Source organism: Balaenoptera borealis, assembly GCF_965194805.1.
Source record: "Balaenoptera borealis genome assembly, chromosome: 20".
Classification (NCBI taxonomy): domain Eukaryota; kingdom Metazoa; phylum Chordata; class Mammalia; order Artiodactyla; family Balaenopteridae; genus Balaenoptera; species Balaenoptera borealis.
In genome coordinates, this window is record NC_138879.1 from 21,856,286 (window position 1) to 21,879,209 (window position 22,924).

At 50.9% G+C, this 22,924-nt stretch overlaps 1 protein-coding gene across 7 annotated transcripts; it reads left to right on the forward strand.

Moving 5' to 3' along the window:
* The first annotated feature begins 7,112 nt into the window (after positions 1-7,112).
* HROB (homologous recombination factor with OB-fold) lies at positions 7,113-20,983 on the forward strand. Of its 7 annotated transcripts, XM_082371484.1 has the most exons (11): positions 7,113-7,477; positions 8,473-8,523; positions 11,759-12,928; positions 14,164-14,247; positions 15,222-15,362; positions 15,962-16,070; positions 16,259-16,344; positions 16,721-16,846; positions 18,655-18,772; positions 20,410-20,549; positions 20,756-20,983. In XM_082371484.1, the coding sequence occupies exons 1-11, from the start codon at positions 7,475-7,477 to the stop codon at positions 20,762-20,764; spliced, it is 2,037 nt and encodes a 678-aa protein (XP_082227610.1). In that variant the 5' UTR covers positions 7,113-7,474; the 3' UTR covers positions 20,765-20,983. The 7 variants fall into 7 exon arrangements, 3 of the variants coding, with proteins under 3 accessions (XP_082227610.1, XP_082227611.1, XP_082227612.1); XR_014238327.1 differs by lacking the exon at positions 20,410-20,549 and having other exon boundaries at positions 17,198-18,772; positions 20,756-20,785; XM_082371485.1 differs by lacking the exon at positions 20,410-20,549.
* Positions 20,984-22,924: the final 1,941 nt, after the last annotated feature.

Consider the following 22,924-nt stretch of genomic DNA (forward strand, 5'->3'; position numbering starts at 1 on the left):
TACACTGGAAATGACCTCTGCCCCACCCTCTCTCACCTTGCCGTTTCCAACTCCTGAGATCCCCATCCCACTCTCCCAGACTTAGTATCTATAGATTTGCCCTAGGGGTGGGTGGAGGGGCAAGCCTGGATGTCCACCCACAGGTCTGTTTCTCTGCCCCAGGGATGCTGTAGGAACAAGGATTCCAGACTAGGGTTGCCAGAATGGGGGGCGGGGGATGGAGTCCCAGTTAAATTTACATTTCAGATAAACAAGGAATAATTTTGTATACTTAAAGAGCTCCTGACTTTTCTAAACTTATTTATTTTTATACTTATATTTTAAAATTATTCCTTATCTGAAACTCAAATTTAAGTGGGTGTCCTATATTTTATCTGGCATCCCTACTCCTAGACCTCAAGTTCAGGTTGGAAGACAGCCCAGCAAATGGCTTTTGTTAAGAGTTTTTAAACAAAAAGTTACCCATTTTAAGTATACAATTCAACATTTTTTTTAGTAACTTTACCAATTTGTACAACCATCACATAATCCAATTTTGAAATATTTTCATCACCCAATAAAATGCCCATTTACAGTTAATTCCCATTACCACCCTCACAAATGGCTTTTTAAAATATTTAATAATTATTTTTTTCTGTTGTAAAATGTCACAAACTCTTTTTTTTTTAAACATTTTTATTTATTTGTTTATTTACTTATTTATTTTTGGCTGTGTTGGGTCTTCGTTTCTGTGTGAGGGCTTTCTCTAGTTGCGGCGAGCGGGGGCCACTCTTCATCGCGGTGCGCGGGCCTCTCTCTGTCGCGGCCTCTCTTGTTGCGGAGCACAGGCTCCAGACGTGCAGGCTCAGTATTTGTGGCTCACGGGCCTAGTTGCTCCGCGGCATGTGGGATCTTCCCAGACCGGGGCTCGAACCCGTGTCCCCTGCAATAGCAGGCAGATTCTCAACCACTGCGCCACCAGGGAAGCCCTCTTTTTTTCTTTTTTAACCTTTTTTTTTTTGGCCGCGTGGAGCAGCATGCAGGGTCTTAGTTCCCCGACCAGGGATCGAACCCATGTCCCCTTGCAGTGGAAGCGCAGGGTCTTAACCACTGGACCGACAGGGAGGTCCCCAAAATCACAAACTCTTAATGTAGAGGGAGAGTAGAGAAGTACAAAGAAGAAAATAAAATCACTCCTAAGTGCATAATTCAATGAGAACAATTATTAGTAATTGGGTAAATGCTTTTCTAATCTTTTTCCTATGTTCATATTTTTTCAAGAAATGGGCTTCCCTGGTGGCGCAGTGGTTAAGAATCCACCTGCCAATGCAGCGGACATGGGTTCGAGAAGATCCCACATGCCGCCAAGCAACTAAGCCCGTGCGCCACAACTACTGAGCCTGCCCTCTAGAGCCTGCGAGCCACAACTACTGAAGCCTGTGCGCCTAGAGCCCGTGCTCCGCAACAAGAGAAGCCACCGCAATGCGAAGCCTGCGCACCGCAACGATGAGTAGCCCCTGCTCGCCGCAACTACAGAAAGCCCGCGCTCAGCAACGAAGACCCAACGCAGACAAAAATAAATAAAGTAAATAAATAAATTTAAAAAAAAGAAAAATTGTATCACACAGTATACAATATCTTACTATGTAATTTTTTATGTAATACATCATGAAAATACTCCCATGGCATCAAATCTTCTTCCACAACATCATTTTTAAAGGTTGCACAGCATTCCATTGTGTTGTTTTACCAATTTCTTCATTCAATCCCTTTTTGATGGAAATTTGGGTTGTTTCAAATTTTTCACCATTTTAAATAATGCTGTGATACACCTTCTTGTAGCTAAATCCTTGCACACATCAGTTTTTATTTTCTTAGGATAAATTCTTAGAGGTAGAGCTGTTTTGTCAAAGGGTCTACACATTTTTAAGGTGTTTGATGATTTATTTCCGACCCTGTAAGGGACACCACCGTGGGACCAAGTTGTCCAAGCCCAGGTGACATTCAGCCCAAGAAAAAAAGGCTGATTGATGCTGGGTGGTGGGGTTCAGGCTGGGGGTTGGGGGGACAGGTAGAGGAGGGCAGAGGAGAGAATCTACCAGGTTCTGAAGATTGTCAGATACTGGGGAGACACTATGTGGGACCTCCCTGGAAACCAGAGGAACGCTGCTGCCCCTGCCCCATGCCCTCCTCACCACCAGCCACAGGCGCTCCAGGCAGCAAGCCTCACCAACTCCTTTCCTGCTGACCCCTGTTTGTCTTGGTGCTCCAAGCAAGCTGGATGTCGGCTCGCAGAGACCCAGCTGGCTGCAGCCTGCCCTGAGCCCCGCCCACCCCACGGTTCGGAGAGAGTCAGCCTCGCGTCCAAAGCCAGACCTTGGCGCCTCACCAGGTGTCCAGCCTCCTTGCCTCCACCTCCCAACCTTGGAAGAAGACCGTCCTCGAGAGGCTTGTGGAGGTGGGTGTTGGACTGGAGGCGTAGATCTTGTGATGATTCACATGCCACCGGAGGGGAGAAAGGGGCTGGAGGATGAATGGATTGCAAACCAAAGGGAGGGGCCAAGGAGATGAGCTTTAGTGCCTTGATCCGCCCGCGTCAGTTTCTTCAACATCTGCAGTGCGTGGGGTTGAGCGATCCCACCGGGGGGTTGGGGGGTAGGACTGGGAGGCTGGCTGACGTTAGCTTCCCGCCTGCTGGGTCGGCCAGAGCAGTTCATGAATGACTCACCTCATTGTCAGGCTGATTCACTGCTCGCCTGGGGACTTGCGGGGGGGTGGAGGGGGGAGCTGGTTGGGGGGAGGCGGTAGCAGCCCCCTCTGTACGTCTCACACGCGCGCACACGCGCATACACGCGCGGGCGGGGCTCCAGTGGGTCTATTTCCCTGCTGGGGTCGGGACGCGATGGATGGGTTTCCGTGATAAGGGGGGGGGGGGCGGGGGATGCACATCACTTGGTCTGTGGAGAATAAGTTTGAGGTTTCTGTCAATAGTCTACCTGTGACTATTTACATTTAAATTAATTAAAATTAAATCCAATTAAAGCTTCAGTTCCTCAATCTCACCAGCCACACTTCAAGTGTTCAATAGCCACATGTGCTCTTATCAATAGCTAGTCTATTGGACAAGGCAGAAAGTTCTATGCGACAGTGCTGGTCTACACAGCCTTCACACACATAATGCCACACAGACCAGCCCTTCTCCCACTCCCATACACTCAGACCCCCACCCTCGTAGGTAGCACACAACACACACTTAATTCCACACCCATTCCACACACTCATTCAACATGCAACACCCACCCACCAACACTGCCACGCAAAACTCTCGGTGTGTGTACATACTTCCAGTTTATGCCACTGTCCATACCAAGACAAACATAAACACATAAACACGCATCATCACCCTGAATTGCATACAACTGTTCATACGATCAAAATACAAATTAGGAAGAAATGCATTTGCAAATATGCTGAAATAGATACAAACTCAAGCCATGTGGTTCCCATAACAAATCTCAGCACAGGTTTGCAAATTCAAGTGGGGGGGGGGAGGGAACCCACATTGTTTAGCCCTTGCCAACGTGCCAGGTATGGAGTTAGCCATTTCAATGCATTAATTCCTTTAATCTCACAGCAACCCTGTGAGGAAGATGCATTATTCCATTTTCATAGAGGGGACAACTAAGGTTCAGAGAGGGAAAGCAACTTAGTCGAGGTCACACAGCCAGTTAGCAGCAGGGTCAAATATGAACCAACATTTGCCTAACTCCATAGGCAGTACAGCATGCTGTCTCCAAACACACACACACACACCACACACACAAATACAGGTGTTCTCTCTCTTGTGTCTAAGAAGGTGAGGCTCTTCTTCCAATAAGTACAGGTACTGTACAGGGAAGTGAGCATGGAGTTACCTAGACTCCTTTGCACTCCCTTCTGACAAATGGCATTAGGTCATTCAACAAACACTTACTGAGTGTCTTCTGTGTGCCGGGTCCCATGCCCAGTGCTGGCTCACAAAAATGAAACCCTATGGTCAATTGCCCTGAAAGAGTTCAAAGGCCAGCAGGGAGGTGTCAGGGAAATTTGAAGGCAATACAGAACATACAAGAGACCTAAGCTATCATGGAGGTAGCCCCCAAGTGCAGGGAACCAAGAAGGAAACCTGGGTCTGCCTGGGGCAGTCAAGGAAGGCTTCTTGGAGGAGGCAGCATGTGACATGAGGCATGAAGAATGAGTGGGGTGGAGAGGGATTGGTATTGATTGGGATATTGGTTGAGAGATGAGATAGGGCAGGGAATCAGATGCCAGGGCATTGCAGTCCCTGGGGATTTTATATGTCATCCTCAGGTGACTGGGAGGGATTGAAGAATTTTTACGGTGCAAAAATGGTATGCCATTTGTATGTTCAAAGAGTGGACAGAAAGGAGGAGAGCTTGGACTAGGGAGACCATGCAGGAGGCTATGGCGATAGTCCAGGCAGGAGATGGTAAGGCCTGATGTAGAGTGTAAGGCATCCAGACAAGATAAGGGATGGAGGGGGATGAGGGGTTAGGGTGTATCCTGGTCCTGAGACAGTGCAAGGCAAAGCCTTCTGACCCATGAAAATGTAATAAAAGCCATGATTTTCTTTCAGAACAAGGCATATGTGCATAGGCGCATGATGTTTTGGGCAATTATAAGGGATTCATATTCCCTGAATCCCCAAGTTAAGAAACTAGTTCGTTGGAATTCTAAAAGGCAAAACAACATAGTGGGGACTTCCCTGGTGGCCCAGTGGTAAAGAATCCGCCTTCCAGTGCAGGGGATGCGGGTTCATCCCTGATTGGGGAAATAAGATCCCACATGCCTCAGGGCAACTTAGCCCACGCACTGCAACTACTGAGTCCGTTGTGCTCTAGAGCCTGTGGGCCACAACTAGAGAGAAGCCCCCGCGCAGCAACAAAAGATTGCACATGCCGCAGCAAAGATCTCGCATGCTGCAACTAAGATCCACCGCAGCCAAATAAATAAATAAATAAATCAGGGGCTTCCCTGGTGGCGCAGTGGTTAAGAATCCGCCTGCCAATGCAGGGGACACGGGTTCCAGCCCTGGTCCAGAAAGATCCTACATGCTGCGGAGCAACAAACTCCGTGCGCCACAACTACTGAGCCTGCACTCTAGAGCCCATGAGCCACAACTACTGAGCCCACATGCCATGACTACTGAAGCCCGCGCGCCTAGAGCCCATGCTCCGCAACAAGAGAAGCCACTGCAATGAGAAGCCCGCACACCGCAACGAAGAGTAGCCCCCACTCGCCACAACTAGAGAAAGCCCGCGCAGCGACGGAGACCCAACGCAGCCAAAAATAAATTAATTAAAATAAATAAATAAAATTGGAAGATGGAAATTACAGTGTGAGTAGGAGTTGATATTATTCCTTTTGGCTTTTTGGGCTCTGTGGTGTCCCTTCAACTGGAGCTGACAGAGCCCAGATCCACAGGGAGCTCTGTAACTGGGTCTCTAGGACTATCCACAGTTGGGCACAGGGTGAGCTGTGCCTGGGATTCCTGGGAGGAGAGGGAGCCTGTAAATGGGGAGGTTGGGGTTTTGTCCTCTAGCTCAGAAGCACAGAGACCTTGAAGGAATTCCTAACTTGAATGAGAATTAGAGGTCAAGGTTTCCTCTCTCATCACCATTCTGGCCTCCATTCTGACATATGACAGGTTAGCTGGTCCACATGAAGCAATGATGGAAGCCATAGGCTGGCCAGAGGTCAGGCCAGACCAGGCAGGCTACCCTAGGGAAGATCCATGGCTGGTTCAGATCAGATTGTTAAGAACTCGAGTCAGCTACCTTCCTCCTGCCTTTTAAGTCCTCAAAACTATGCAACCCTTGTCTCCCTGACTATCTCTCTTGTGACAAGCAAAAAGGGAAACTGAGGTTGGGCTGAATCAGTAACCACAGTAGGCTTTAGTGATAAGAGCTGGCCTTCCCAGATCTCTGGGCCCCTGCCCATCTGTCTGCACAACTCTCCTGGACTCTATCTTTTGATCTGTATCTCCCTGACTTGTTCATATTTTATTTATTTATTTTTTATATTTTTTGGCCACCGCGCGGCTTGTGGGATCTTAGCTCCCGAACCAGGGACCAAACCCATGCCCACGGCAGTGAAAGCACATAGTCCTAACCACTGGACCGCCAGGGAATTCCCTCCCTGACTTGTTCATGAACTTGAGAGCACAAGGGGTCATTCATTTCTTTATCTCCAGTGTCAAGCACTGTGCCTGTTAAATAGTAGTCGCTGTGTCATTCATTCAACAGCTCTATGGGTCATTGTTCTAAGTGCTGGGATACAAAGTTGAACAAGCCAGACAAGGTCCCTACCCTCATGGAGCTCATATTCTAGTGAGGAAGACAGACAGTAAAGATGTAAATCATGGGACTTCCTGGTGGTCCAGTGGTTAAGAATCTGCCCTGCAACGCAGGAGACGCCGGTTCTTTCCCTGGTTGGGGAACTAAGATTCCACACGCCGCGGGGCAACTAAGCTTGTGCGTGGCAACTACTGAGCCTGTGCCACAACTAGAGAAAGAAGCCCGTGCGACGCAATGAAGAGCCCATTGCCCCACAACAAAAGATCCCGGGTGCCTCAACTAAGACCCAATGCAGCCAAAAATGAATAAATAAATATAACAATTATAAATAATGAAAATTATTATTATATTATTATCGTATTATCATATTATTATATTATCATATATATCATATTATCATATTATTATAATATGACAATTATAAATAATGAAAAATGCTGTGAAGGAAATTAAGCGTTGTGATGGGGGGAGGGATGTTACTTGAGAGATAAGGTGACAGGGAAGATCTGAGATCTAAGCTGAAACATGAAGGATGAAAAGAGCCCGACGGAGAATACCTTGCTTAATATACGCGTGGCAAGAATAGATGGATGGATGGATGGAGAGAGGAACAGACAGACAAACCAACAGGGTAGATTCTGGTGTGAATGAGAGTCACGCTGTAGTACTCAGTCCCTAGTATGCTTAACACAAGAGAGGAGGGTGGGCAGGATGGGATGCAAGGGGCCCCAAATTCCCAGCCTTGCTCTCACCTGAGCGCGCATTGAACGAGCGGATTGGGCCCTAGGGGCCGCTGGGGGGCGACCGAGAGCCCATCCGTTTCCCTTTAAGGCCGGGGCGGAAGACTGCGGTGAAGGGCCTTTGTGTCGGCGGGATAGAAATAGGCCCGCCCCTTTAAGAGGGAGGAGACGCTGAGTGGCGGCGGCTTCGAAAGCGGCCTAGGACGCCAGCCCGCAGCTTCCCGACCACCCACCTTCGGTCGCCACCTGGGTTGCAAAGACGCCTCTCTCCGAGCTCGCCCCAGAGACTCTGTCGCCCGGACTCTGACCCTGCCACCTGGGCCAAGGCCGAGGCCCCGGTGACCCCTAGAGTCGGGGTCTGCCCGGCCAAGCCGCGGCCGGAGACTACCGGCCGTCGCCATGGTAATGCCCTGCCTGGGACCACCCGGCCGCCCGGTCCCCAGGCCGCAAGGACCTGCCTTCCGGGTTCCAGCCCCTTCCCCGTGCGAGCTGCAGGGCCGGGTTAGGGTTTAGGGGAGAGCTCGGTGGGATCGGGAGGCCTGGGCCCTAGTCAGGGCTTGACATGGACACGCCCGGACCCCCAGGGAAGGTCTCTCCACTCACCTCCCTCTGGGCCTCAGTTTCCCGCCTCTTGCCTTCCATTTCATCTTGGAGGACTCCTGTTCATCTTTCCCGGTGTGCTCAAACGTCACGCCTCTTGGGCCCTCCCTCTCCCCCTTACCCTTCCAGTCTGATCCTTGACGATACGGGATAGGTCTCCCGAACTATAGCTCTTGCTGCTCTGACGTCTGGGGTTAGGCACAGCCCTTGACTCTAGGAGTGACACACGTGTAATGTTGGCCACAGCAGCCCTGCTGCCCAGAAAGAAGGAACTGAACTGTGGACTGGGAGGCATCCCACCCTCCTGGGACCCTAGCTTTTGGGTGTTGGATTAGATAAAAACCACTGGCTTGACTTTCAGAATCAAGGCCACTAGGCTGGGCATGCTTGGATTTATGGGAGTGTCCCTTATGTTTGACAAAGGTTCCAAACGCCAAACCTTGGGGATGTTGCAAAATCCTTAGGCCCATGTGCACAGTGCTGGGTCTAAAGAATGACGCAGGCTCCCGTGGGCAGTCTTCTCTTTGCTTCCTCCCTCTTATTACAAGATTAATGCAAATGGACCTGAGTGAATTATTTTACAAGAAAGGATTCTAAGTCATCTAAGTCTTTAAGTAAATCCCATCTCTTCTCTCCTCATCCCTTATTCCTCCCCCCAACACTAGCAGAAAAACAAACAAACAGAAAACAGTAAACCTGATGGTCTTGTTAGAATTGGGAAAAAGCAAGAATGAGGACAGAATGTACTTGCAAACGGTATTTCTCCTCCAGCCTCAATTGCTTTGTTTTCCTTTCAGGCATGCAGTCTGCAGAAGCTGTTTGCTGTGGAAGAGGAGTTTGAAGATGAGGTAAGGAAGTGTTGGTGAACAGAGATGGCAGCGAAGGTCTTAAGATGTAAACACCCAGGCCCAGAACCCAAGTTTCCTTTTACTTGACATGTATATCTTTTTTTGTCTGTGAGAGGCTGAGAAATGATGAGAAATGTAAACAACCCACTTAACTGTCTTAGAAACAAATGAAAAACCAGAAAGATGAGCTGCTTAATTGTCATATCTTTAAATTATAAGGGCCCTTGTCTGGAAGCTGTGTCACGCGGATGACTGGATTCACCTTCACGATGACATACTTTTTTTTTTTTTATATAAAGTTATTTATTTATTCATTTGTTTTTTGGCTGCGTTGGGTCTTCGTTGCTGCAGGCGGGCTTTCTCTAGTTGCAGCGAGCGGGGGCTGCTCTTTGTTGGGGTGTGTGGGCTTCTCATTGCGGTTGCTTCTCTTTGTTGTGGAGCACAGGCTCTAGGCGTGCGGGCTGCAATAGTTGTGGCACGCGGGCTCAGTAGTGGTGGCTCGCGGGCTCTAGAGCGCAGGCTCAGTAGTTGTGGCACATGGGCTTAGTTGCTCTGCTGCATGTGGGATCTTCCTGGACCAGGGCTCGAACCCGTGTCCCCTGCATTGGCAGGCGGATTCTTAACCACTGAGCCACCAGGGAAGCCCCACGATGACGTACTTGATGTGGGAAGAAAGTTTAGGGAGAGTCAGAGACAGCACAGTTACTGGACAGCAGGAGGCCCGGGGTCACCAACTGGCTACCTGAGCCAGGGCAAAGTACTGCATTCTGTGGCCTTCCATTTTCTCTCCTATCCCATGATGGCCGTTCTTCTGCCACAAACATTCTTCCCTTCTCCCTCTCTCCTCAGAAGATGACACGTTAGACTAGATCTGAAGCTGGCATGTTAGAATCACCTCTGCCGAGGCCCTGCCACACACCAGTTACATCAGAATTTCTCGGAATGGGCCCAGGCAGGGGTATTTCTAATCTCTGGGTGCAGCCAGAGACCACTGAACTAGTGATCTGCACAGCTGTCTTCCCACTCAGATCTAACAGATATAGTTTCATCTAGGAGGCCCAAAATTGCTATCTCAAATCCTTTTCAGAAAGAAACAGGATTTAAGTGAGTAAATCTCCAAAAGATAAATTGCTTAAGAATACAGCACCAGGGACTTCCCTGGTGGTGCAGTGGTTAAGAACCCGCCTGCCAATGCAGGGGACACGGGTTCCATCCCTGGTCCGGGAAGATCCCACATGCTGCAGAGCAACTAAGCCCGTGCGCCACAACTACTGAGCCTGCTCTCCGGAGCCCACAAGCCACAACTACTGAGCCCGCGTGCCCTAAAGCCCGAGCTCCGCAACAAGAGAAACCACTGCAGTGAGAAGCCCGCGCACTGCAACGAAGAGTAGCCCCTGCTCTATGCAATCAGAGAAAGCCCGTGTGCAGCAACGAAGACTGAATGCAGCCAAATAAATAAATGAATAAATAAATAAAAAAGAAAGAATACAACACCAACAGCCAGGATGGCCTCCTGACTCCAGTCTAATGTACATGGAAACTATTAAACTACATTTATAGAGTAGAGTTGCTCTAGTTTATCAATGACAAGCCATTCAAACCTACTTTTTTGTCTCCCAGTGATTTGCTTTAAAAATCACGTTTACAATTTGTCCAGATGCCTAATTCGTGCCTAGTGAGATGGTGAATGCTGCACCAGGGACGCTTCTGGCAGCCACAGTCCCACGCTTCCCTCCTTTGAGGCTTTTGGAACCCGAGGTTTGAAGGGAAAAACAGACCTTCCTCAGACCTCTTAAAATTCCATCTCTGGCTTGTCTCATTCATTGAGGCCCCAGGACATAGTGACAAAGGCACTTATGTGTTCCAGTCCTGGTTCTGTGAAGTTACTTAACCTCTCTGAGTCTCCGTTTCTGTATCCATAAAACAGGGACAATAATAGTACCTCTTCATAGGGTCATCATGAGAACTCATGGTGAGAATTCTGGTAAAATGTTTACATGGTACCTGGCACCCAGTGAGGTTTTTCAAATGTTAGATGTTTTGTTATCACTTGGGGACTTGATTTTTGTTTTTACAAATAATTCAAAACTGCCAGCTTTGTCAAGGAGATATGTATGTTTCCTTGTCTTTGTCTTTCAGCTTTGGAGATGTGTAATTACGGGCTGAAAAAAATGACCCTCCTGGGTCTTACCAGGTCATGGTAGGACTGCTAGGCTAGTAATGGAATTAAGAGTGACGGACTCTGACAGCTCAAGTTTCTGTTCCATGACCAGTCCCTTTCCCCCTTCCCAAGACAGATGACATCATGTCTGAGAGGCAGCTCTTCAGCGGAAAAGGGCTCCATCAACTCCCAGGGTCATCAGGATTTTATTGCTGCTGTAATTATAATACTATTATTACTAAGTCCTAAGGTAGTCCTGTTAGAGTATGCTACTCTCCTGATAATACATGAAGCAAGAAAGATCCTTTCTCTAGCCTGGACAGTCCAGTGCAGCAGCAGGGGGTGGGGGTGGAGGGGACCTTCCTGTCAGTTAAATCAGCAGTTCTGACACCTTCAGAACAGGTCTGTTGCTCTTGAAGGTGTCAATCTCACATTGCTTCCCAACCGGAATCCATACTTAATTTACCTTGCCTGAAAAGCTATATTTAACTTCTGTCTGTTTTGCAGGCTCCAAGGACTCTCTGGCTTACTGAAGACTAAGTGTGTGCGTGTGTGTGTGTGTGTGTGCGCGTGTGTGTGCGTGCGTGCGTGTATGTGTGTGTGTGTGCGTGTGTGCGTGTGTGTGTGTGTGGTGGGGGTGAGGAGTGGGTGGAGGACAGGCAGCAGGACCAGATGGGTAGAGCCCTAGTGCACAGGCTCAACACCACAAAGCTAATTTCCTTGAGATGGGTGTGTGACCTTGGATGATTTGTTTGACTCCTGGGTGACCTGGTTCCTTTGCTTCTCCTACTGCTCCCCCAACTGCCACCACCACCCCTCCCCACCCCCTACCTGAGACTGAAGAAAGAGAGAAGCTACCTGAAGACTTAGCCTTAGAACGTGTCTGATAGAAGCCTCATTGTGGGCTCCTGGGCAAGGTCAAAGGTGGTGAGAGAGTCCACCACTGCCTTTCACACCTTGGTTTCTTGTTTGTGTGTATCTGCACACACAGACACACCACATGCCCGAAACAGTAAAAGCAGAGTGTTTCTTGATTTCCAGATGCCAAGATCCGCTGTCTGTACTTCTTTGTAGGATTTCTTGTCGGCTGTGGAGAATGCAGAGAACCAGTTTGCTGGCTCACGGCCTGTGAATGCTGGGTGCCTGAGACCTGTCTCTTCCCGGCCACAGGAGGCCCAGCTACTGCCATGCCCCACTGCTCCTTCAGAGGCTGCGGGCCTGCCAGCCCTGGGACTCCGCCTTTCTACCTCCGGCATGCCCAGGGCCGTTGGGGGTCCACCTTCCACAGGAGCAGCTCCCCTAAGGCCTGTCTCAATGTCCAGCAGCTGGACTCGCAATCAGGGAAGAGTGACACTGACAGAAGTGCTCAGTGAGACCCCAGTAAGACCCCAGTCCTCAGTCTCCCACCCCCAGCTCACCTTCAAGAGCAAACAGCAGGTGATTGGTGGCTTTGAGGGGCCTGAACAAGATGAATTTGATAAGGTCCTGGCAAGCATGGAGCTGGAGGGCCCCGGCATGGAGCTGGAACTTGGAGTTAGCGGTGAGGCCACAGGAATCCTGCCCACCTGGCGGCGGGAGGACTCAACATTGGCTAAAAAGGCCCGGGCAGCTGATCTGAGCAGACCTTGCCAAAAGGGGCCCATGCCTGCAACCCACATAACTGGTATCCCGTCAGCCCGGGATGCGCCCCTGGATCCTGTTGTCCGCTGTGGGACTCCACAGTCCCGCTTGAGGCCTGGTGCCACGGGTAACCTTCCTGTCCCAACTGCCTCAGTGGTTCGCGGTCAGCAACCCCATTGGGAAGTCTCTCCCGATGGTCCCCCTCCTCAAGCACCCCAGCCTCTCCAAGCTGCTGGCAGGCTCGTTCAGAGCAGCCCTCAAAATCATTTCCCTGGTCAGCCATTCCAGTCTCTAAATGCCTGCTTAACTGGCAAACCTCATTTTCTTACACCACGAACTCCCAACTCAAGCTGTGCTACTCCCTCAAGGACTATCTCTGGATTATTTCCTCGGGGGCCCTTCCGGCCCCGAGCTCCAGCATCTTCTGTCGAGTCTCCTGTCAGCACCCTGAAGGGCCCCCGTCCTTCCCCAGTCCCTCAAGCCGCTCTGCAGATGCCCATCGTCACGAACCACCTGGTGCGGCTGGTCACTGCTGCCAACCGGACACCCCAGCAGTCCACCTGCACCTCCACCCGCGCCAAAACGCGCCGCTTCCCCGGCCCAGCAGGGCTCCTGCCTCACCAGGTGAGTGACAGCTTCTCTCTGGCCAGAGCCGGAGCTCCCCAGGCTGCTGGGGGCCCAGGAGAGCAGCAGAGTCCCAGAGGATCTTCACGCCCCCCAGGAAGGGGAGGAAGGAAGTGCAGAGAGGGAGCGTTTCCAAAGCTGTGGAGGAAGTCAGAAGAAGTGGGAAGAATTGAATGCTTGAAAACCCACATGTGAGACAGATGCTTAAGGCTTGAGAATGTCACAATTTCCATACGTTTGTTGAGCATCTACTGTTTCCTAGCATCAGGGCAGGAAGATTCATTCACTTATATTTGCTAAGGACTGGTATGTGTTGGGCGCTTTGCTTGGACCTGAGAATACAGAGATTAACATAGAAATAATTCCCGTCCTAAGGAGTTTCCAGGAGAGTGGAAGAAGCAGACACAAACAAACGATTACACATAAAAGGCACAGGGAGAGTAGAGGTCATTCCCTGGGTGCTGGGGAGACGCTGGGCTCCTTGGGCTTGCTGCGTGGGCTCTGGAGGGATGAGTAGGAGGTTTACGGAGGTGTGTGTCGGAAGGTTGTGTCCTGGAGGACATTTCAGCAGTGGAAAGACGGGAGAGCGTGTGCAAAGGCACAGATGCTCTGGGAGATCTACAGAATCACTGGTAGCTGGTGTGTGGGGTCAACGTGGGGGAGTTGGGGCTGAGCTGCGTGTGTAGTTTTCGGCAGCAGTGGAGAGACGGGGTCCATCAGACTACTCTTGGATCAGATCCCAGATAATTGGACTCTGAGGATCTGGTCTGGTTGTGATAGGTTACCCCCTTTCCTCACATTTGAAGGGTGTTGGAAACAATTCCTACCTGTTAACTTGCTCTTCCCTGGCACTTTAAGAGAAATCCAAGGAGACCATGTACATTCCTCCTGGGATGGATCTCTGTAGGGAAGGATGAGGTCCCTGAGAAGGGGTTTGGGGAAGGCTGCCCTTTTACTCATCTCAGGCCTTTCTATTCAAGTGATCGCCCCCTTCAGGAAGCCCTGGGGTTTGTTCCTGGGCCAGCTCTAGCTTCCTCACACTCCCAAAACGATCCCCAAAGCATCTTTTTTGAGCTGCCAGCAAGGCTCCTGAGACTTCGTTAGGAGAGATGTACTATGTGTTAATTGTCCCTGATAGTTTCCTGAACTCATTATGTAACCCAGACAAGAAGCTGTACTTGTAAATAACAGCTGCTGAGCTTGCTCTCGTCTTCTCCTCCTCTCTCCCCTTGTAGCACAGTGGGAAAAATCTGGACGACATCATGGTTTCCACGCCCCAGACTCCGACTCATGGTGCTCTGGCTAAATTCCGGACAGAGGTAACTAATTCCATGCAAATGTTAACTTCCTGGGGATCATTTAGGAGTGAGGGACATCCCTACATGTTTCAGTAGCTGAGAATCAGAGTCTGTGCTGCTTGGCCTGTTCCCTGGGGTCCACGGGGCATTTGGGGAGGTGGCGATTTTCCTGGCATAAGGTGAAGCCTATCCTGATGCCAGAGGGGTGTGAACCGATACCATGAGTCCAGCCTTCTTTCCCAGCTAAGAAAGAAAGGCCCAGCTAACTCCATCTTCCCTCAGAGGAGGAGAGTGTAATAGCTGTCAGGAAATTGTGTCTCAGGAACCCTGCCTTTCAGGTTTCTGGGAATCAAGCTGGGAAGGATCTGGCTTCATCTTGCCTCTGGTGGGTTCCCTCTTGGTGGGTGAGACCCAGCCTCCCTCCTCCCTGGGATTCTGGTTGACCTGCTCCGCTCCCAGACCCACTTCTGCTTTTAATTCTCTCTAGAAGTTTTTCTCTTTGCTGTAGCTCTGCAGATCCACCAGTCCATTTCAGCTCCAAAGCAATAAATACTCACCTGGATTCAAAGCATTTTTTAATATAAGAAGGTGAATAGTTAAAGCCAGAGGCATCCCAAATAAAATATAATTGGTTTCAAAATTGCCTGGAAAACTATAAATGTTTGTGGGGGCTCCCTAGCCCTAAGACTTTGCAAGTCCATTGTAAGAGACAAGCATAGATAGCCTTTTGCATTAATGTAATTAAAGTCAGGGCCTGATTTAAAATAAACTGAGTTAAGAGTACCTTTGCTATTGCTTCTCAGTGAAAGACGTGATATGCCACAAGGTTTCACACACCATTTTCTGAACTTGGAGATACATGAAGGGAGAGAGTGTGGCCACCGTGCTGCAGGGAGTTCGCCCTTGCCTCTCCCACCCCTCCATCCCAGCTCAGTCAAGGCCTCTAGCAAAGCGGACCTGTTAATGCAGGCTCCCCTTCTGCTCTGTTGTGCCAGATTGTTACTAGTTCCCAGGCATCGGTGGAGGAGGACTTTGGGCGAGGGCCCTGGCTGACCATGAAATCTGCTCTGGGCCTGGATGAGAGAGACCCTACCTGTTTCCTCTGTACCTACAGCATCATCATGGTGCTGCGGAAGGTAAGGGTCCTGGGTGCTGAGACCCAAAGGGAAGACCATTTTTATCCCTTTCACCAACCTCCTGCCCTGCTCCACCTTAGGAAAGGGGCTCTTTGTTTGCTCCCTGCTACCCCACGCCTGTCTCTGAGTGGCAACATGAAGCCCCTTTGGTTGTATCTTCCACTCACCTGCCTTTTCACAGTATCTGGCATAGGTGGAGGTGGGTTATGGGCATGTGTCTGCACATCTGGGCCCTGAATGGGGTAGGGTAAACACACTGCTACCCCTAGGGCTCCCCAGAGGTCAAAGGTCACGTGCAGACTCATGTTAGTACATGTGCTGACGTATTCCTGCCTGTGGCCTGTGTGATGGAGCTCTGTATGAATACATACACATAAACACACAAAAGAAAGGAGGCAGGGCAGACAAATGAAGGCCCACCAGCTTCGGGTCTGCCAGAGGGAGATGGGATGAGCCCTTTAAACTGCCCCTTTGCCCTCTGAAAAGGAAGATCATCACCACACCAGTGCTCTGCCCCCCTCCCTGGGTTGCCCTGGCACACTTGGGAACCTTACAGGTGGGACGTGGCTGGCTCAGCAAATGCCTCTCCTTGTAACCAGGCAGCCCTGAAGCAGCTGCCCAGGAACAAAGTCCCCAACATGGCAGTGATGATCAAGTCCCTGACTCGGAGCACAGTGGACGCCAGTGCGGTTTTCAAGGACCCCACGGGTGAGGAGTTAAGTCCTGGGAGTGTCTGACGAGTGGCCGCGTTGAGGTCAGGAGGTGAGGAGGAGCCACCCTCTCCATTTGCAGCTAGGAAAATTGAGGCAGTCTACAACCCCCGTCCCAGCCAGGGCCCAAACCAGTCGCTGTGCTGCCCTTGACCCTGATACTGATGGGCGGCGTGGTGTTTGCAGGAGAGATGCAGGGCACGGTGCACAGGTTGCTGCTGGAGACACGCCAGAATGAGCTGAAGCCTGGCTCAGTGCTGCTGCTAAAGCAGGTACGGGAGCTCCAGATGGGGGCCTGCTCTCCCGCCTCCCGCCCTGGAGAGAGCCCCTGGTTGTCCCTCTGGCTCCCTGCCCTCCCAGGGCCCAGGCAGAGAGTGGCTGCCCTAGTGCAAGACCCTGGCTCACTGGAGCCGAGTAAAGGCCTGACTGCCATCCTTCAGGGGGCAGATGGGGGTGGGGGTTGTGCTGTGAGGGGCCGAGGATGGGGTACGCGGTTCTACTCTGGCACCAGGGCCGCGGCAGGAGTGATTTCTGTGACCCTGGTGCAGGGGCTAGCAAGGCTGAGGCCGGCGGGACTGGGTGGCCGTCCGGCAGCACCTAGCGCTCTGTCAGGACACTGGACACCTTCCCCCCCTTTCTCTACTCCAGATCGGAGTGTTCTCTCCTTCACTCCGAAATCACTACCTCAACGTGACGCCCAACAACCTGGTCCACGTTTATAGCCCAGATTCTGGGGATGGGAACTTCCTCAAGCCGTCTCAGCCCTTCCCCACGGTAAGAGGAGCAAGATGGAGTGCGGATGGGTAGAGCTGCTTTCCGCCTGGGCCTTCTGATTTCTTCCCCTCCTCCATCCTGGGGAGCAGGGATGTGAAGTGGACAGTTGCCCTGAGGTGAAAAGATGCCCTTTGGGGACAGGGCCATCTCCTCCTGTCCCTGGTCCAGCCACCTGCCAGATGGCACAGTAACAGGACCTAGAGGAGCAGCTGGCTTCTGGGTGGATCCCTGAGTGTCTGATGGCAGACCTGAACGTCGGCGAGCATGGGAGTCACTTGAGAACTAACCGAGTTGAGGGTCCACGACGGGGTGGGGCCCTCAGTGAGTGACTGAGGGTTGGATTTGCTGCAGGTGGCAGTACAGAGAACAGACAGCTACAGATGGTCAGGTGAGCCAGCACTTGCTCTGCATCTTCCCTCCTGGTTTCCACCTCTGCTAGGTGAGGGGGCGCCGGCCCAGAACTCCTTTGGGAACCAAGGGAGGCTGGGTTCCAGGCAGCTCCACTCCAGGGTGAGGGTGCAGGGCCCGGCCTTGACTTGACACACAGTGTCCCGTCTGTGGCCACCCCCACCTTCCTGGGATCCTGGGTTGTCGTCATGACTTGGCCTGGGGGTCAGGAGACCTCGGTTATGGCCCTGCTCTGCTGGAAATTTGTAACATGACCTTGGGCAAGTCCTGTCCCCTCCCTTGCTGTTGCTTTGTCTATAAAATGAGTGGGTTAGACTCGATGACATCTAGTCAAGTTACATGTTTAGTTCTAACTTGCTGCTTCTCATCTTTCTCCCTAACCTTCTTCATTCTCTCCATATCACCCCACTTCTAAAAACAGCATCTTGATTTCCATTTTTTTTTTTTTAATTATTTTTTTGGCTGCGTTGGATCTTCGTTGCTGCGCGTGGCTTTCTCTAGTTGCGGCGAGCGGGGGCTACTCTTCACTGCAGTGCGCAGGCTTCTCATTGCAGTGGCTTCTAGTTGCGGAGCGCGGGCTCTAGGGCGCACGGGCTTCAGTAGTTGCAGTGCGTGGGCTCAGTAGTTGTGGCTCGCAGGCTCAGTAGTTGTGGCGCATGGGCTTAGTTGCTCCACGGCATGTGGGATCTTCCCGGACTGGGGCTCGAACCTGTGTCCCCTGCATTGGCAGGTGGATTCTTAACCACTGCGCCACCAGAGAAGTCCCATCTTGATTTCCTTTTAAATTTCAAGTCACCCCAGGAATTCCCTGGTCGTCCAGTGGTTAGGACTCTGTGCTTCCACTGCAGGGGGCACGGGTTTGATGCCTGGTCAGGGAACTAAGATCCCGCTCGCTGTGAGGTGCGGCCAAAAAAAAAATTGAAATGGTACAGAATAAAGCAATGTGAAACTGACCCTTCTCCACTTCCATTCCCTAGGGCTAACCATGGTTAACAGGTTTAATTACTAATTTTAATTACCTGTTCATATATTAGCTAGTTTGGGGATTGTTAACAGCTCATTTTTAATTCCAGGCTAGCTCCTCAGCATAATTCTGAATGGTGTCTTCACTCTCTGCTCCAGTTATAGAGATTCCCTAAAGCATCAGATACCAGCAGAATTAGAAAAGAAAATCAGCCAAAAGTTTTCTGTTTTCTTTTATTTTTTTAACTGTCTGCTGTTCGGGGTGTTTGGCGTTTCAGCTCCCTCCCCACAGCATGGGCCTGGGTGACTGGCCGCTGCCACGTTCCTCTCTCCTGTCTTTCCTGAGTCCCCACCTATTCCTTTGAGGTTGTTTGCACAGAACTGTCCAGAGGGATTTCAGGGGCACAGGTATTGGTAACCAGATCCTCTGTCCCCAGGATCCAGGAAGCTTCCATGAAAGCCTCCAGCATGAGACCGAGAAGCCTGGGAAAGGCCTCAGAATAGCACAGAACCCAGAGGCAGGGGCGTCACCTGAGAAAGAACTGCCAGAAGCAGGTAAGGCCGTCAGCCTACCCAGGAGCAAAAGAGGTTCTCCTTCTATTTCCTCTTGAATAGCTCAGCCAGATTGTTCTGGCTGCATCTTGTTCCTCCTCCTGTGAATCTTTGGACCTTACAGAATCTTAACAGAAATCAGATGTGGTGTGTTCTCTGGCGAGGCTGCAGGCCACAAACTAATTAACACAAAGAATGAACCGAAGCTCCCCAGTTTCCAGGCCATGTGCTATTAGCCACAGGGGGAGATAGACTGGCACCATCCTTGAGTCTTCTGTGGGCTGATGGCCAGACCTCAGAGGCAGATTTCCCCATAGTGACTAAGCTCCAAGGCCCTCCAGGTGGTGCTGAGGGGTCAGACATCCATGTGGTTAGGATGGGACCAGGATACAGACCTGAGAGGCCCAAATACAGACCTTTTAGGGGAGGGCCAACTTGTTCCTCAGGAGGGAGCCTTACCCAGGTGAAGCTAACACAGTCCAGGTCTGGTCCTTAGCTCTTTGATTCCATAAATTCAACCCTGTTTGGCCCCAAAGTTCGTGGGATTATGGATAGGTGTCTCGACGTTAACCAAATTCACAGTAGACCAATGGATAAACCACAAAGCCCATTTATTTATATTGTATGAAAAAGTATCTACCCTATATGCTGGAATCTTCTCTAGAATCTTGCGCTGTCTCCTTGTAAGTCAGCTTGATGACAAGCCGAACCATCATCAGAAGGTTGCTGGTGGTCATAGTATAAGAGTGAGGCGAGTTGCCTGTAGAATGTGTGGTTGGTGTCATATCTCCACTGTAGGGACAGACCTGCCAGGCGGCAGCTGCTGGTGGTGGCCGGGCAGCGCTAGGAGACACAAATGTGGATTCCTACTATGATTCCCATTTTCCTAGGCTCACTCCCCTTCATTTAACCTAGTGTTTCTTCAGACGGTCACAGTGTAGCTAGTGAGGGGCAACTTTTTTTGTTATAATCAAATTCCAGTCCTGCTTCCCTGAGTACAGTGCTGGTCACCCCAATTAAATTTGAATGTTCCCAAACTGACTTCTGTCCTTCCAGCAGCAGTGTTTATCGAGTGCTCTGTGCCAGACTGGGAGCTGGCCTCTGCAGGTATAGTTTCCAGCCTGACTGACTCTAGGGCTTTCTGATCCCGTCCATTCAGTGGGAGTTTTCTAGTTGGAAGCTATGGCTCTGGTGTCAAAGGGATGCTACTTGGGGAAGTTGTTGACCTCTTTAAACCCTGTTCTCTCAGGTAAAGTGGGGATTATAGCACGAACTACCACGAGATGCCCTCTAAAGGGGCCCTGTGAGACCGACATGAAGTGATGAGTATAACGTGTGCAGCCCTGTGCCCGGCACCCAGCGTGCCCCCGGTACGCGTTAGCTGCCCTTGTTAACAGTCAGAGTAGCAGTAGGGCTTACTGAGGTCAGCTCTGTTTCCAAGTTCTCAGACAGAAGCACCCCATCCAAGAACTGTAGTCAGGGACAGATACTTTTGTCCCCTCTGCCCACAAGGCACTTTGGGGGAGGGGACGATGATGTCTCCCGCTCTGCCGATGAGAAACCAGGTTAATGAACTGTGTGATTCTGAACACATCTAATGACTTTTCCTGGCCTTCTTTCTCCCTCTGTCCAACGCAAAGGTTGCACTAGGGGACCTCTGAAGCCTTTCTGCTCAGGCACTGTACCTCTGGATGGAAAGAGGAGCCATGAAGGCCCAGGGGGAGCCTCTTTCTTAGCAAAGTGGCCCGGGCATTTTGCCTCTGCCTTTTGTTGCGTGTGGGTATGTGGGGAGCAGAGGGGAGGTGGAAGGCGGGCCGGCCTCAGGCCCATCAGTGTGGGTGCTGGCGGCCGGGCGAGCCACCTCCCTGACAGCCCTCCCGAGGGGCGGGAGCTTTGGCTCTGAGCCACGTGGAGCCCTAATAATATTATCACTAAGTCTCCCTGCCCTCTCTATCCACCACCCCCCCCCCCCCCCCCCCGCCGCAGATGACCTAGATGGACTCCTGAGCGAGCTCCCTGAGGACTTCTTCTGTGGGACCAGCAGTTGGGACTCCCCCAAGGCAGGGCACCCCCCATGAGCCGGCAGCCTCTCAGCACCCAGGCAAAGCTCTGGTTGTGTCTGATCACGTCCCGGGGAGAGAGGAAGACCAACACAATTGGAAAACAAAGTTCCGGGACTTCTCTGGCTGCTCCCACCCTGGACACTTACCCTGAGAACACCCTCGTCCCTCGGATTCTGCAGTGCCGTCACTTTGGGTCTTCCTTTGGCAACCGGAACTCTGCCCAGGATCAGCTCTCCAGCTCTACTGTCCTCCAGGCCCTCGGGTGCATATTCCTTCTCCTCCTCCAACAGGGAAGGTGTGCATTCTCCCACCTCAGCTTGAATTTAGAGGATGCTGGGCCTGGTCCCTTTACTCCCTAGTCCGCGGACAGCTGAGGAGCTAAGAGGAGCCACACCACAGCAGTGGCGACCTGTCCCTCTGAACAAGGAAGGAACGCTCAGACTTCCCTCTGCTTCGTCTCTTGAGGCCTGTAGCTGGCCAGCTCACCTGTGCCCAGGGCTCCCAGGTGCGGGGGCAGGAGTATGGCTGAGGTGCCTTATTCTGAAATAAAGCAGCCGCCTGCTTCACCCACCTCCCTTGTTTCCAGCCTCGCTGCTCCTTGTTCTGTCTGCCCTGCCGGTGGTACCTTGGCCAGGGCAGAGCCAAGCCACTCGTTTTCTCTCTCTCTCCTTTTTTTTTACTATGAACTTTTTCTTGTAGACAGTTTTAGATTTATAGAATTATTGCGAAGATGTTACAGGGAGTTCTCATATACCCCACACCCAGTCTCCCCTATTGCTGCCATCTTACATTAGTATGGTAGATTTGTTGCAACTAAAGAACCAGTATTGATACATTATTATTAACTGAATTCCATACTTTATTCACATTACTCAGTTTTCCCCTGATGTCCTTTTTTCTCTTCCAGGATCTCACGTTACATTTAGTCATCGTGTCCCTTTAGGTTCTTCTTGGCTGTGGTAGTTTCTCCAACTTTCCTTGTTTCTTAATGACCTTGACAGCTTCGAGGAGCGCAGGTCCAGCATGTTGTCGGATGTCTCTCTATGGGAATTTGTCTGGTGTGCCTTCATGATTAGACTGGGGTTATGTGTTTGAGGGAGGAAGACCTCAGAGGTAAGGTGCTTTTCTCATCACATCATATCAAGGGTTGGTGTTGACACTGATCACCTGGCTGAAGTAGGGTTTGTCAGATTTGCCAGATTTCTCCACCGTCAAGTTACTGTTTTTCTCCCTTTACGCACGATACCCTTTGGAAGGAATTCACTCTGCTGCCCACACTTAAGGAATGAGGAGTTACGTTCTACCTTCTTAAGGGCAGAATATCTACATGGATTATTTGGAATTCTTCTGCATGGGAGATTGGTCTGTTTTCCCTTATTTTTCTCTCAACCACCCATTTATATCTGTATGGAGTCATGGATATTTATTTTATACTTTGGGTTAGAGTCTACTACTACTTTATTAATTTTGTTGCCAAGCAACTCTTCACCACTGTAGCTTCTCTGTACCACTTTTCAGGCAAGAATTGGACAAGGGTCATGGGTGGGGTGTAAAAGGTCTAATTATACCAAGTTGCCAACCAACCTTGTTTTCCTTTCTGGAATGAAGGGAGGAAAGGAAGATTCTCTCAACACATGGTTGAGGGGGTGTGGGTTAAAGACCCCAGTTTGACAGCCAGCCTCACCTGCCTCTGCCTCAGCCTTCACCAGGCAGCTGTGAGTCAGGGCCTCCAATGGGCTTGGTACGGCTCTGGGAGAAGGTGTTAGTCTCCCTTTTTCCAAAGAAAAGCTGATCCCACGGATCCCAGTCTCAAAGCTGAAGTGAGCAAGTACTTTAGGAACTCCATGTTCAGCTGGCTGCTGGTGGCAGTGGGGCTCCGTTCTAGAAGGCTTTTGTGGCCCAAGCCCAGGAACAAGAAGGGGCTAATTCACCAGCACTGCCCTTTCACACCCTCACTTGGTCTTCCTACCTGAGCACACCACGCACTTCTTTCTCTTCCCTGTGCTGCTAACTCCCCAGCTCTGCCTCTGTAGCTTAGATCTGGGCCAGAGCCCATCTATGCCGGGTGGTCTTCCTGCACCTAAACCACCCG

Bases quoted from the DNA above. Each gene is read 5' to 3' on its own strand.
- HROB (XM_082371484.1), top strand. The intron at 15,363-15,961 runs GTAAGGGTCCTG...CCTTGTAACCAG, and splicing joins TCATCATGGTGCTGCGGAAG to GCAGCCCTGAAGCAGCTGCC. The intron at 16,847-18,654 runs GTAAGAGGAGCA...CTCTGTCCCCAG, and splicing joins CGTCTCAGCCCTTCCCCACG to GATCCAGGAAGCTTCCATGA.